A 12042-nucleotide genomic window follows, 5' to 3' on the forward strand; every position below is an offset into this window, starting at 1 on the left:
AACACGCACCTCATGTAATCCTCCTGCCAAGCCAGGGAAGGGGTGCTGGTATCACCCTATTTCACAGATGAGAGAGGCTGAGATTTGTCCAGGAACAGCCAGAACAGTAAGGACAGGATGTGAACTCAAGTCACTCTGATTCCAAGACTCTCTGGGCTCTCTGCCTCTGAGGAGAGTATTAAGGACCCACCATTTGAACACCTATTCTGTGCCAGCCAGGGTCACAGGTGCCCACAGTCATCCCACTCAAAGCACTTGTTGCCACTTAGAGATGAGGATCTGAGACCCAGAGGGGAATGACTCACTTTTGAGTCTTTGCACTGTTAGGCGTGAGTATGCCCACCACTCGGAGTTGCCTCCTCGCGGCGCTTCTCCTAACCTCCGGGACCCTGAGCTTCCCTGCTCTCATCCCTTCTGCACTGCGTCTGGCCGCTCATCCCCATCCCCAGACTGTGATAAGAATGAGGAACAGGATGAGGCAGTAGCTGGCAGTTACTATACCCTAGACCCTGAACTCTCCTGTTTAAAACCCATGACAACCGGGGTACCTGGATGGCTCAGTCAGTTAAGTGTCTGCCTTTGGCTCAGGTCCTGATCCCAGGATGCAGCCGCACCTTGGGCTCTGCTTCTCCCTCGCTCTCCTGCTCCCCCTGCTTGTGCTGTCAAATAAATAAAATATTAAAAAAAAAAAGAAAACAAAACCCATGACAACCAATTGTTAGGTCTACAAACACCCATCCAGCCTGCTCCGGGCCTAGGCCTGGCCTGGATGCTGAGGACACGGGAGCATCGGGGGCTTCTGGGGTGGCCGGGATGCGGATACCAAGTGTGCGCAGGCACAGCCGGGGCTCAAGGGGCTGCAGCTTACACCAGAGGATGGGAAGTGGGGAAGGCTTGGAGGATGACCCTTGAGCCGACTCAGTTTCCCAGGATGAGCAAGAGTGCTTCCCCAGGGGACAATGACCACTCTCCATCCCCACTCCGGGGTTAGAAGCCTGTGGCACCCACAGCTCCCTGGACTTCCCTGTCACGACACTGATGGCCATATATGGCACCTGCTCACTTAGATCTATTCCTATTTCTGTAAGGACATATCCATCTTTGTATCCCTAGAGTTGCCCAGAACAGGGTGGGCAGAGGGGCTCTGCTCAAGAAAGAAGAAGGGTGCAGTGGGAGGCAGGCAGGCTGAGGGCTGTATAGGACAAAGGCCTGAAGGCCTGAGGCAGCTCTGCGCTCAAGGGGTCCACCTCCCCCTCTCAACCTGGTTTCTCCTTTGCGGTTTCTCCAGCTCCGCCCTCTCAGCCCCTCCAGCTTGGTCTGTACAGCTTCCTGCTCCCAGCACTCTCGCCTACAGCACCATGGCACCAACTGTCTACCTTTCCTGCCTCCTGGCCCTGTCGGTGGCAGGCCTGGCCCAAGGCGTCAAGGGCTCCCTCAGGAACCAGGTAAGTGCTCCCCCCCTTTGCTTCCCACGCTCTTCCCTCTCCAACACTCATGCCTGGGGCTCACCCTTTCAGAAACAATTGCCTTACTCCCATTTCTCAGAGAGAGCAACTGAGGCTGGGGAGGTGATTGACGTATTGCCATGAAGCCCACGCTAACGCAGGGAGACAGAGCAGGCTAAGCGGCTGATCCCCTAGCCCCATCCCTGTGTGGCTGGAAGGCAAGGTGTGGTCTCAGCGAGGACTCCTCACTTGCTCTCTGCCGCCCTCTTGGTTCCTCTCCAGGACCCAGGTCCGCAGCCGCTGGAGCTGAAACAGGTCTTCACGTTGTTCCAGATCCAGTACAACCGGAGCTACTCAAACCCAGAAGGTATCATGTGGCACATACATCTCCAGTCCCACCCCCAGCCCCCATTTAACAGATGAGGAAATGAAGATTCAGGGTGGGGAATGGGCTTGGCCAAAGCCACTCAGCAGGACAGCTGGCAGTGCTGGGGGTGTACTACCTGGTTTCCGAAATGCCCAGGGTGGGGGACAGGATCATGCTTTGCTATGAACTTGGAGGGCAGGCAGCAGCTGCTGGGGGTCTACCCCAGCCCCAGAGGACCCCTCACTTCCACAGCCACTTTCCTGTCACTCTGCACAGCACGCAGACTACATCTAGTCATGAGTTCATTCGGAAACACCAAGGATAGTCATCTTGCCCCCAAGCTGGGGACTCACTCTCCATGCCCATGAGGTCCCAGCCCTGCTCCTGCTCTCTGGGTCTCACCTTCCACAGGGGTATGGTCTGTGGGCACCTTTCATCCCAGGCTGCCCATGCCATGGGCCCGTACCCGCCCCCCCCCCCATCTTTCCCCACCTTCATCATGTTCCAGCTCGGAACCTGCAGTCAGAGGTGTGAAGTGGAGGGGGAGAATATGACCCTGCAGGAAGCCAGTCTCTGACTACCCACCTTTCCCTTCTTAGTCACTCCGCCTTCAGACCCTTTACTTGTCTTCCCTGTGGGTAGGCAGAGATGCCCCCTTATTGCCTTCGGGGAAAACCCAACCCTAGAGGGGCTGGGGAGCCATTTCCTTGGCCCAGATGTCTGCAGTGGGGCCTGCGGCGGCCACAAGAAAGGAGCCAGTGCTCACCTAGGTGGGTGTGGGGGGGAGGATGCCCGGGCTGTGGCCACTTCCTGCCTCTGGGGGAGGCTCGAACAACCCCCTTCTGGTCTAGAGTATGCTCGTCGCCTGGACATCTTTGCACGCAACCTGGCCCAGGCTCAGCAGCTGGAGGCGGAAGACTTGGGCACTGCTGAGTTTGGGGTGACTCCATTCAGTGACCTCACAGGTACTGGACACTTCCAGGACCCTAGGTGGTGGTGGGGGGGAAGCAGAGGCTTCTCCAGGGATCCTGGCAGATGGACAGGGCAGACCTTCAGCTTTCATTTCCCAGAGAGAGGGACCCTGAGGACCAGAGGCCTGGTTGCTTGCCCCGAATCACAAAAAGCAGGGGTGGGTCTGGGTCCTAGTCCAGCTCAGGGATGAGGCAGCAAGTGCAGGGGAATGGTTCCCGGGAAGAAACTTGGCTTCTCTCTGGGCCTCAATACCCTTGTGCTCATCCCCCAGGGTATTATGGGGACTCAAATGACTGAGCATGTGGCTGGTTGGAGTGGGAGAGGCAGAATATGAGGGAGAAGCGATCAAAATTGCAACCCTGGTGGCCCCGTCTATCCCCCAGAGGAGGAGTTTGGCCAGCTCTACGGGCACCGGAGGATGGTGGGAGAGGCTCCCAGTGTGGGCAGAAAGGTAGGGTCTGAAGAGTCGGGGGAGTCAATGCCCCCCAGATGTGACTGGCGGAAGTTGAAGGGCGTCATCTCACCCATCAAGCGGCAGGTATCTGCCCCCATCTGGCCCAGTCCAGCCTCGGTGGCGGAAGGAGGGGGGGATGAGGCCCGGACACCTTCTCACTGCCCCCCTTCCCGGCTAGGAAAACTGCAACTGCTGCTGGGCCATGGCCGTGGCGGGCAACGTCGAGGCCCTGTGGGGCATCAGATACAACCGGTCTGTGCAAGTCTCTGTGCAGGGTATGGCTGAAAGAGGGGGGCATGTGATGGGGAGAAGGGGGAAAAGGGCGGGGGGAGGCCAGGGCGCAGGCAGCCCACATTGTCCCTTCTTGCACCAGAGCTGCTCGACTGTGGCCGCTGTGGAGATGGCTGCAGGGGCGGCTTCGTCTGGGACGCGTTCATAACTGTCCTCAACAACAGTGAGTGCCCTGCCTCTCTGGGCAGCTTTTGGGGGCAGGGGTGAGGATGGGGGGGTAGGGATGTTCAGGAGCTGAGCCTCCACCGTGGCCTTGCTTATCCCCAGGTGGGCTGGCCAGCGAACAGGACTACCCATTCCGGGGGAACAGTAAACCCCACAAGTGCCTGGCCAAGAACTATAAGAAGGTGGCCTGGATCCAGGACTTCATCATGCTGGAGGATAACGAGCAGAGTGCGGGCAGAGCGGGGACGTGGGCCGGCCTGGGGGCACAATGACAGGGACAGACAGACCAGGACAGAGGCAAAAAGACTGGGCGAGAAACAGAGATGGAGGGACAGAGATGTGGGGGGTGGGGTGGGGGTGGAACCACGAGCCAAGAGCAGGGGGCACAGAGGAAGCAGGGCCTAACCGCACCTTCTACCCCCAGGAATCGCCTGGTACCTGGCCACCCAAGGCCCCATCACTGTAACCATCAACATGAAGCTCCTGCAGGTGGGAGGGGGCTGGGAATGGGGGGAGGGGCATCCAGGGGAGGTGGCCTCAGACTCAGCCCCTCTGCCCTTGCAGCAATACCAGAAGGGTGTGATCAAGGCCACACCCGCCACCTGCGACCCCCGGCTTGTGGACCATTCTGTCCTGCTTGTGGGTTTTGGGAAGAGCAAGTCAGTGGCGGGGAGGCGGGCAGAGGCAGGCTCATCCCAGCCTCATCGTCGCAACCCAATGCCGTACTGGATCCTGAAGAACTCCTGGGGTGCTGAATGGGGTGAGAAAGTGAGTGTGATCTACCTGAGGGGACGGGGCAGGACAGGCCTCTCCCCACCTTCTGGCCCTGATGTCCCCTGGACTTCCTAGGGCTATTTCCGGCTGCACCGCGGCAGTAACACTTGCGGCATCACCAAGTACCCGCTCACGGCCCGCGTGGACCTACCGGCGAAGAAGCGCCCAGTGTCCTGTCCTCACTGAGCCTGCGCGGCTGAGCCTCAGCCCTCTCCTGCCAGGCCCGCTGCCTCCTTGCTGACCCGACCCAAGGCTTTTGCCTGTCCTCCTAATCTTGCTATGGCTTGAATAAACCAAGACGAGCTCCCTGTCTTGCAAGTGAACTCAGCTGCGGTGGGGAAGTGGGTGGGGAGAGCAGACACCCCATACTCGGACGCATCCTATAGTCTCTGTGGGGCCCCCGTCCACATACATCCCTATACGTGTTCACCATTGACACTCAGGGACAGACACGTGCACTCCCGTGCACAGGCTCCTCCAAAGTCACGGCAGGTTTATTGTCAGTGTGGGCAGGGCGGCAGGAGGGGACCTCAGTCATGATAGAGGCGCAGGAGGCAGCCACGGAGGGTGCCCATGTAGCGGTCCCAGAGGGCCTGGTGCCTGCAACGGAAACAGTGACAGCGGCCATCGCCTGAATCCCCACCACATCTGAGATGCTGCTCCGAGAGCTCCATACATCTGAGTGCTTCTGCACGCCTCACCCTGCTCTTATGATCATTATCATTATCCTCCCACGTTACAGGGTGAGGCGTGGAGAGGTTCAGCAGCTTACCCAAGATCAGGTCACAGTCTCTAAGAGGGGGGGCCCACAGAAAGACTTCCACCCCTAGGGCAGAAGAGGGAACCCTAAGTCTGCAGGAGGGCCAGGCCCTGGCAGGAGGCTGGCTACAGCAAGGCCAAGCTGGAAAGGAAGCTTAGGGTCTCTCACCGGAAGCCATCCAGGGAGTGGACAGATGCCGAATACTGATTCAAGAAGAGCCGCACGTCACTCAGAGGCCAGTGGTCAGAACGGCAGGGCTCCACGAACTGTGGGCCCAAGGAAACATCTAGCACCGGTTCAGCCCAGGAACAGGCCAGGTTGGGGATCAGAGGGCAGCAGGCAGGACAGCTCACCTTCTCCACGAGGTCCACAAACAGGTCTCGGACATCCTTGTTGTGGGTCAGCTTGGCAGCCACGTTCACCAGCCCACGGGACAGGTTCTGTGGGGCAGAGAGCCTGGGAGTTCTGCCTTCTGTCCCAGAGGCTGGAGGCTGAGCCCAGAGGCTGGAGGAGTGGCAGGCCCCTCCCCAAATCCATCCACCTCCCTCAATCAAATAACTCCCCAGTGTGCCCCTCCCCTCTGCCCGAGGTGGATAGAAGGAGCAGCAGGGCTACCTGCCGGTCAATCTCCGGCATGAGCAGAGCTGCCCAGCGGGGACAGTGCAGTGAGGCTGAAGATGCCCAAGGGACAGAGGCTGGACTGGGCCACAGACCTTGAAGTTGGCTTCCATCTCAGAGAAGACACCAAGCTTTCCCCGAAGTGCAGTACACACCAGGCTGCAGGGAGACAGGGTAAGCCCAGAGGTGCCTGAGCCCCCACTCGCGCCCCGGCCCGAGGACTCCCCAGGGGCACCTCTTGTGCAGGTCCAGAAGATCCTTGTCAGCCACAAGCATCTTGAGCTCCTTCAAGTCCTGGAGAAATTCCTTGTCTAGATCCACATCCATGTCATCCACCTGGGAGTCTGGGGGAGGCCCAGCAAGGGAGTTGGGGTGGGGGTAACAAGCCCTCCGGTGCTATCTGGAGCCTTCCACACCCACCACCTCAGCGCACCCCATGAGACAGAAAAGGAAGTGTCGGAAGGGTGCAACGACCTGCCCCAGGCCACAGACAAGTGGCGGGCCCTCTGGAGTCGAGCTGTGCGTGGGGACACGGGGCTCTGAGCAGTGGTGGCTGCGGTGGGGGCACTGAAGAAGAAAGGATGCTGGCAACTGGGGCCTGCAGGAGAACTGCTGGCGGGGAAGCAGGCCCTGAGAAGGTGGGGAGGTATCCGGGCACCTGGGTGAGTGGGGGCCTCACCGACGGCGCCGAGGGTCCAGTTCTGGATCATGAGTTCAGCACAGTAGGCAAAGTCGCCAAAGCTCAGATACTGCAGTTTTTTCTTTCCTGTCTCAAAGCGGTTGTTGGCAAAGAAGACGATGGCCGCGTAGTCCCTGCAAGGAGGGGAGAGTGGGCCTGTCAGGGTTTCAAATTCCTAGCGAGCAGCTCGCCCCTGTGACACGGGCGGGGCATCCGACTTCTGGCCTGTCTCTGCCCCAGCTCACTACATGACATGCTTCAAGCCCCTTCTCTCTGGGCCTCCCCATCTTCGTACAGAGAAGCTTTCAGCCCAGGTCGCCTAAGGGGAACAGAGGGAGACCTGAGGATAACAGCTACCATTTACTGAGCACTTTCTAAGCCCCATGGGCTGCACCAAGAGCTTTACATGTGGCATCTCACAACAGCCCCCCTGGTAAATGACCAGGCTGGGAGCTGAAGCCAGGCCAGTCGGATCCAGAGCGCAGACCAGGAGTAGGAGAGCCATCCCCCAATACAGCCAGGAGGTCAAATGGGTTGGGGCCGGGAAGGTGGACCGCCTCATGGCCCAAGGAAGGAGCATGCAGGAAGGGGAGATGGCTGGCTCCCTGCCGGGCCCCTCACCTGGCCAACCGGTCGGACAGGAGGAAGTGTTGCTGAATGTTATCCACCAGGGAGCCCCGCATTTCCTCCACCACCTTGAAGACTCGCTTAAAGTTGTCAAACTGTAGGGCAGTTAGGGAAGGAGGGAGGACTGGTCAGAGGCTGGTCATCCAATAAACTGGTTATTGAACATCCCTCCCTCACCTATCTATCTGTCCAGTAAACAAATGCTGACTTAGCATGTGGTATTCCTCAATAAACTATTAACTGTTAGTACCTGTTATCAGTTCAAGCATCTTGCCCTGGATAAATGTTTACTCACTCCTACCTCTGAATTCCCCCTATTTTAGCATCATGCTCGCCAGTTTTCATGAGCTTGTGCTGGAACTGACCGTCCTGGCTAAGGCACAGGAAGCAAAAAAATGAGCAAATGCTCAGCTGTGCGGAGGAGTGCACAAGAGATACACAGAAACAATATTAAAGGCCCAGGAGGGTTACTTCTCCTTTCTGGCCACCAAAAAGCCTTGTGGAGAAGGTGGCATCTGACCCCCTGCTTTGTATTTCAGGGGGGAGATAAGGCCAAGAACAGTACCCTCCAGGCAGGAGTAGCAGGAGCAAAAAGAGAGCCAGGGGCTGGAGAAATATAAGCTGAGAAAGTCTGGCAGAGACCAGAGCACAGAAGAGTATGAAGGTCAAGGCCAGGGTGTGTGGCTACTATCCAGGATGGAGTGGGAGAGCCAATTAAAGTTTATGAGGAGGGGAAAGCTATGGTCAGATCTGAGCTTCTGAAAGAGTAGCTCCAGCAGGGGAGTAGGAGATGCTTTGGAAGAGCAAAAAAAGGGACAAGAGACTGGGTATGAAGCTGCTGCCACAATCCGAGGTGGGGGAGGAGAATGGAGCTGGGGCAGTGACCAAAGGGATGGTATAAAGGGGCAGACTGGACATGGGATCTTGTGCTGGGGGCAGGGATGCAGTGCCCACTTGTCTCCGGCAGCTCTTGAGGGTGATGCCTGTTTTGGTGCTGATGTCGTCCAGGTCTTTCTTGGTGCCCTTGGACAGCTTCTTGCCCAGGACCTCCCGCACAAAGGCCTCGTCAAAGGCATAGTACCTGCGTGGAGGCAGAGGACATCACTGACTTTCCACATAGGAGGCAAACGGCGGTCCGGCAGGGCCTAGGTTTGGCCCCTCCTGCTCTCAACTTTTTCAGACCTTGTGTAAGTCCCATCCCAACCTGGGCCTCAGTTTCGCCCTGCAAAATGGGTATATGGTCAGACTGGCTGGGGTCCCCACCTCTCGATGAGCAGCGCCTGTCGGGAGGGAGGGATCTGGAAGATGAGCTGGTGCAACAGCTTGGGCGGTGCGTGCAGCAGGCGCTCGAGCATGTGGAAAGTACGGTAGTGGTCCATGGTGTCGCTCTGCAGCACCGCGGCCGTGGCGCCCGTCTGCTCCAGGATTCCCGAGCGCACCCTCAGGGCCACCGCGTCGCTCACTGGGGAGTAGGCGCTAGCATTAAGCCCCGCTCCGCGAACCCACAGGCCCTGGGGGGGGGGGGCGTCCCAAGTCCGACTCCCAAATATCCCTTACTTCCTCCGCCCACTTCCCTATAGGACAGGAGTCCTGGCCCCGCCCCCTCTCCCATCCCAAACAACCGCCCCTCCTGACCCGCTCCGCAGACGGCCCCCACACACACCCGAGTAACCATCCAGCCAGAGGCGATACACGTCTTCGTCGATGAGGGTCGTGTTCCCCACGAAGATGTCCAGCTCGCTGGTCATGGCGAAGCCCGGACCCGGGCGCACCTGCAGCGCCCCGGCTGGAGCGAGCACTGCCCGGGCCAGGCGCGCCGCCTGCAGGATACTTCCGGGAGCGCGGAGATTCGGCGCCCGGCACCCGGAGCCAGAGAAGGACCACTTCCGGGACAAAGAGGGTGGGGGCAGAAGCGGCGAAGGAAGAGGAGTAGCTCCTCCTCCCGGCGGGAGGGGCAATCCCAGGCTCCTCGTCCCCGCCCCCGGCCCTCACCCCCACCCCTATCCTGGCCCAGTTTGCAGGAAGACATCGGGAGTGGAGGCTAACGGCCAGTGCCCCTGCGCCGGCAACCTTCCCCCACACTTCTTCCTGGCTTTTCTCCCACTTTCTCTGCCCTTTTCTGGGCCTCCCATTTTGACGTGTATCTTAAATGTAGGGGTTTCACAGGTCTCTGTCCTAAATCTTTTCCTGCAAAAAATATGTCTGACCTAACTTCCAAGGGTCCTTGCTGGGAGCCCCTCAGTCCATCCTAAGGCTGAACACCTCTTCTGGGCATGGGGCACCTGTTCCCATGGTTTTAACCCCCCATCCCCGCACTAATGACCTCTCTTACTCTGCAGCTCAGAGCTCTGGCAGGAAGTCCACATCAGGAGGGCTGCCTATCTGCTCGTCTTTCTATGCTGTCTACCCTACAGGCCCCTCAAAAGCTAGACAGCCCTCTTTCCAATCTGTTTCTTTCCTGCATTCCTATCTCAGTGACAGTCCCAACATTCACCCAGTTCTCGTGCCAGAACCCTGGGCTTTCTCCCAGAGTCCTCACTTCTTACATTCTGTTCTGATTTGCCTTCTGAATATTTCTAGGATGTTTTGTCCTCTCCACCCCTACTGGCACTGTCCCAGCCCAGTCCTTCTGCGTAGCTCTACTTTGCCCATTGACACAGTGTTCTTACTAATCTCCCTGCCTACATCTCTTCCCCGTGGTCCATCCCTCACTGAGCAGACTGAATAATTTTTTAATGCGTATTTTAAAATGTTACTCCCCTGCTTAAAATCCTACTGGCCCGTGGCAACACTCCAGCCAACTACCTTTGTTGCTTCTCTCCCTCACTTTACCATTTTCTCCACACAACTACCTTTCGAAAACTTGGAGCTACTCTCTCCGATCTTAAAGCAGCTAGGCCCCCAGTGTCTTTCAACACGCTATTCCTGCTCCCTGAAATAGCTTTCTCTTTACTTAGCAAAGTCCTATACATTTTTCCGGCAGCTCAGATTACCACCTCTTTGGGGAAACCTTTTTTTACGGGGGGTGGAGATCCTTCAGACCATGCCCCTCCCCCGTTTACTTCTGGTTTAACACACCCTGTCTCCCCCACTAAATTATAACCCCTTTGGGCACCTGGGTGGTTGAGTGGGTTAAGCGTCTGCTTTAGGCTCAGGTCATGATCCCAGGGTCCCGGGCTTGAACCCCGCATGGGGCTCCCTGCTCAATGGGGAGTCTGCCTCTCCCTCTCCCTCTTCCCCACCCACGCTCGTGCTCTCTTTCTCACTCTCTCAAATAAATAAATAAATAAATAAATAAATAAATAAAATCTTTAAAAAAATAAATTACGACCCCTTTGAGGACAGAATCAGAATCTTAGTCGAGTTTATTTCTGCCAGGGCTTTGCACACAATAAAATTTTATTGAACAAATGAATCCCTGTATGCGCCTCCCCATCCCGGGCAGGAAACGTTCCATGAAAGGGTAGGCTGATGGTGAGTCAGGCACGTTTGGACTCAAGGTTCCGAAGAGTTGGGAGCGACGTTCAGTGAGCCGAGACGAGACTCTCGAGCATGAACTAGGCTAGGAAAGTTGAGCGAGAGTTAAGCTAGGAAACGACATCCGTCAGGGTTCCGTCGGGGGCTGGGCATGAGAGTCGGTGGCCGACGCCGGAGTCTTGGTTCTCGGGAGCTGAGAGGCCTAGGCGAGAGCTTGAGGAAGTTTGGAACTGGGAAGTACGAAGCACCTAGTTTGGGGTTACCTGTCGCGGAGGACGGTGGCGCTGGGACCCAGGGTCCAACGCGGTCAGTAACTCCGCGGTCTGGAGTGGGCGGGGAAGGGGCGCTCTCTTTCTCTGTAGTCCGTGATCAAGTCCCGCCCTTTTCCGGGGAGCTTTCCCTGGATTGGCTGTCCTTCCTTAACGTCATACGGCCCCGCCCCGGCGCGCGCCCCGCCGCGTGCCCACCCCCGGGCGGCTGCTGCAGCCTACGCTACACTGCCACAGCCTGCCGCCCGCGGAGCCGGAGCCCGACCCCGAGCGCGCAGAGCTCGACGTGGGCTCCTGGGCCGCGGCGGCGGGCAGGCGATGCTCCAGACGCCTGAGCAGCCATGGAGGGCGAGGCGGGCGGCCTGGAGGAGCTGACGGACGAGGAGATGGCGGCGCTGGGCAAGGAAGAGCTGGTGCGGCGCCTGCGGCGGGAGGAGGCGGCGCGCCTGGCGGCTCTGGTGCAGCGCGGCCGCCTCATGCAGGAGGTGAATCGGCAGCTGCAGGGTCACCTGGGCGAGATCCGCGAGCTCAAGCAGCTCAACCGGCGCTTACAGGCCGAGAACCGTGAGCTACGCGACCTCTGCTGCTTCCTGGACTCGGAGCGCCAGCGCGGGCGGCGCGCCGCGCGCCAGTGGCAGCTCTTCGGGACCCAAGCATCCCGAGCCGTGCGCGAGGACTTGGGCGGTTGTTGGCAGAAGCTGGCCGAGCTTGAGGGCCGCCAGGAGGAGCTGCTGCGGGAGAACCTGGCGCTTAAGGAGCTCTGCCTGGCTCTGGGCGAGGAGTGGGGCCCCCGGGGCGGCCCCGGCGGCGCTGGGGGCTCAAGCACTGGGCCGACACCCGAGCTCGCCTTGCCCCCCTGCGGGCCCCGCGACTTGGGCGATGGAAGCTCCAGCACCGGCAGCGTGGGCAGTCCGGATCAGTTGCCCCTAGCCTGCTCCCCAGATGACTGAGGGCTCAGCTTCCTTCACGTCGACGCCCGACCAGACTGCTTCCCAAGCACCGGGACTGCGGTGGACCTCGGGACCTGGACGCCGTCCTGCCTGCGCACCAGGGGCCGCTGGCATGGATTTGGAAACTCTGGCACTAAAGAGGGCCCCTCGCTCTCCTCGGTGGGGCAGCAGGGGGACTGGAGGCTGGAGCGGAG

At 58.9% G+C, this 12042-nt stretch overlaps 3 protein-coding genes across 5 annotated transcripts; 2 read left to right on the forward strand and 1 right to left on the reverse strand.

Annotated features, from left to right (window-relative positions):
• Nucleotides 1-1321: 1321 nt before the first annotated feature.
• On the forward strand, nucleotides 1322-4796 carry CTSW (cathepsin W). Of its 2 annotated transcripts, none has more exons than XM_045775739.2 (10): nucleotides 1322-1445; nucleotides 1728-1812; nucleotides 2664-2777; nucleotides 3168-3322; nucleotides 3417-3513; nucleotides 3612-3692; nucleotides 3797-3922; nucleotides 4119-4183; nucleotides 4259-4462; nucleotides 4544-4796. In XM_045775739.2, the coding sequence occupies exons 1-10, from the start codon at nucleotides 1359-1361 to the stop codon at nucleotides 4652-4654; spliced, it is 1125 nt and encodes a 374-aa protein (XP_045631695.2). In that variant the 5' UTR covers nucleotides 1322-1358; the 3' UTR covers nucleotides 4655-4796. The 2 variants fall into 2 exon arrangements, with proteins under 2 accessions (XP_045631695.2, XP_087711166.1); XM_087855040.1 differs by having other exon boundaries at nucleotides 4259-4454.
• Nucleotides 4797-4946: 150 nt separating this feature from the next.
• FIBP (FGF1 intracellular binding protein) lies at nucleotides 4947-9021 on the reverse strand. Of its 2 annotated transcripts, none has more exons than XM_087855041.1 (10): nucleotides 8816-9021; nucleotides 8416-8614; nucleotides 8107-8233; nucleotides 7147-7247; nucleotides 6505-6659; nucleotides 6082-6190; nucleotides 5942-6005; nucleotides 5582-5668; nucleotides 5397-5494; nucleotides 4947-5068 (listed from the first exon to the last, which is right to left on the reverse strand). In XM_087855041.1, the coding sequence occupies exons 1-10, from the start codon at nucleotides 8898-8900 to the stop codon at nucleotides 4999-5001; spliced, it is 1095 nt and encodes a 364-aa protein (XP_087711167.1). In that variant the 5' UTR covers nucleotides 8901-9021; the 3' UTR covers nucleotides 4947-4998. The 2 variants fall into 2 exon arrangements, with proteins under 2 accessions (XP_087711167.1, XP_045631696.1); XM_045775740.2 differs by having other exon boundaries at nucleotides 6526-6659; nucleotides 8816-9019.
• A 2044-nt stretch (nucleotides 9022-11065) lies between these two features.
• On the forward strand, nucleotides 11066-12037 carry CCDC85B (coiled-coil domain containing 85B). Its single transcript, XM_045775897.2, has one exon. It carries the CDS (start codon nucleotides 11240-11242, stop codon nucleotides 11846-11848), a length of 609 nt encoding a protein of 202 aa, XP_045631853.1. The 5' UTR covers nucleotides 11066-11239; the 3' UTR covers nucleotides 11849-12037.
• The last annotated feature ends 5 nt before the right edge of the window (nucleotides 12038-12042 follow it).

The sequence above is a fragment of the Ursus americanus genome, chromosome 24 (assembly GCF_024610735.1).
Source record: "Ursus americanus isolate L20-20 chromosome 24, mUrsAme1.1.p, whole genome shotgun sequence".
Classification (NCBI taxonomy): Eukaryota; Metazoa; Chordata; class Mammalia; order Carnivora; family Ursidae; genus Ursus; species Ursus americanus.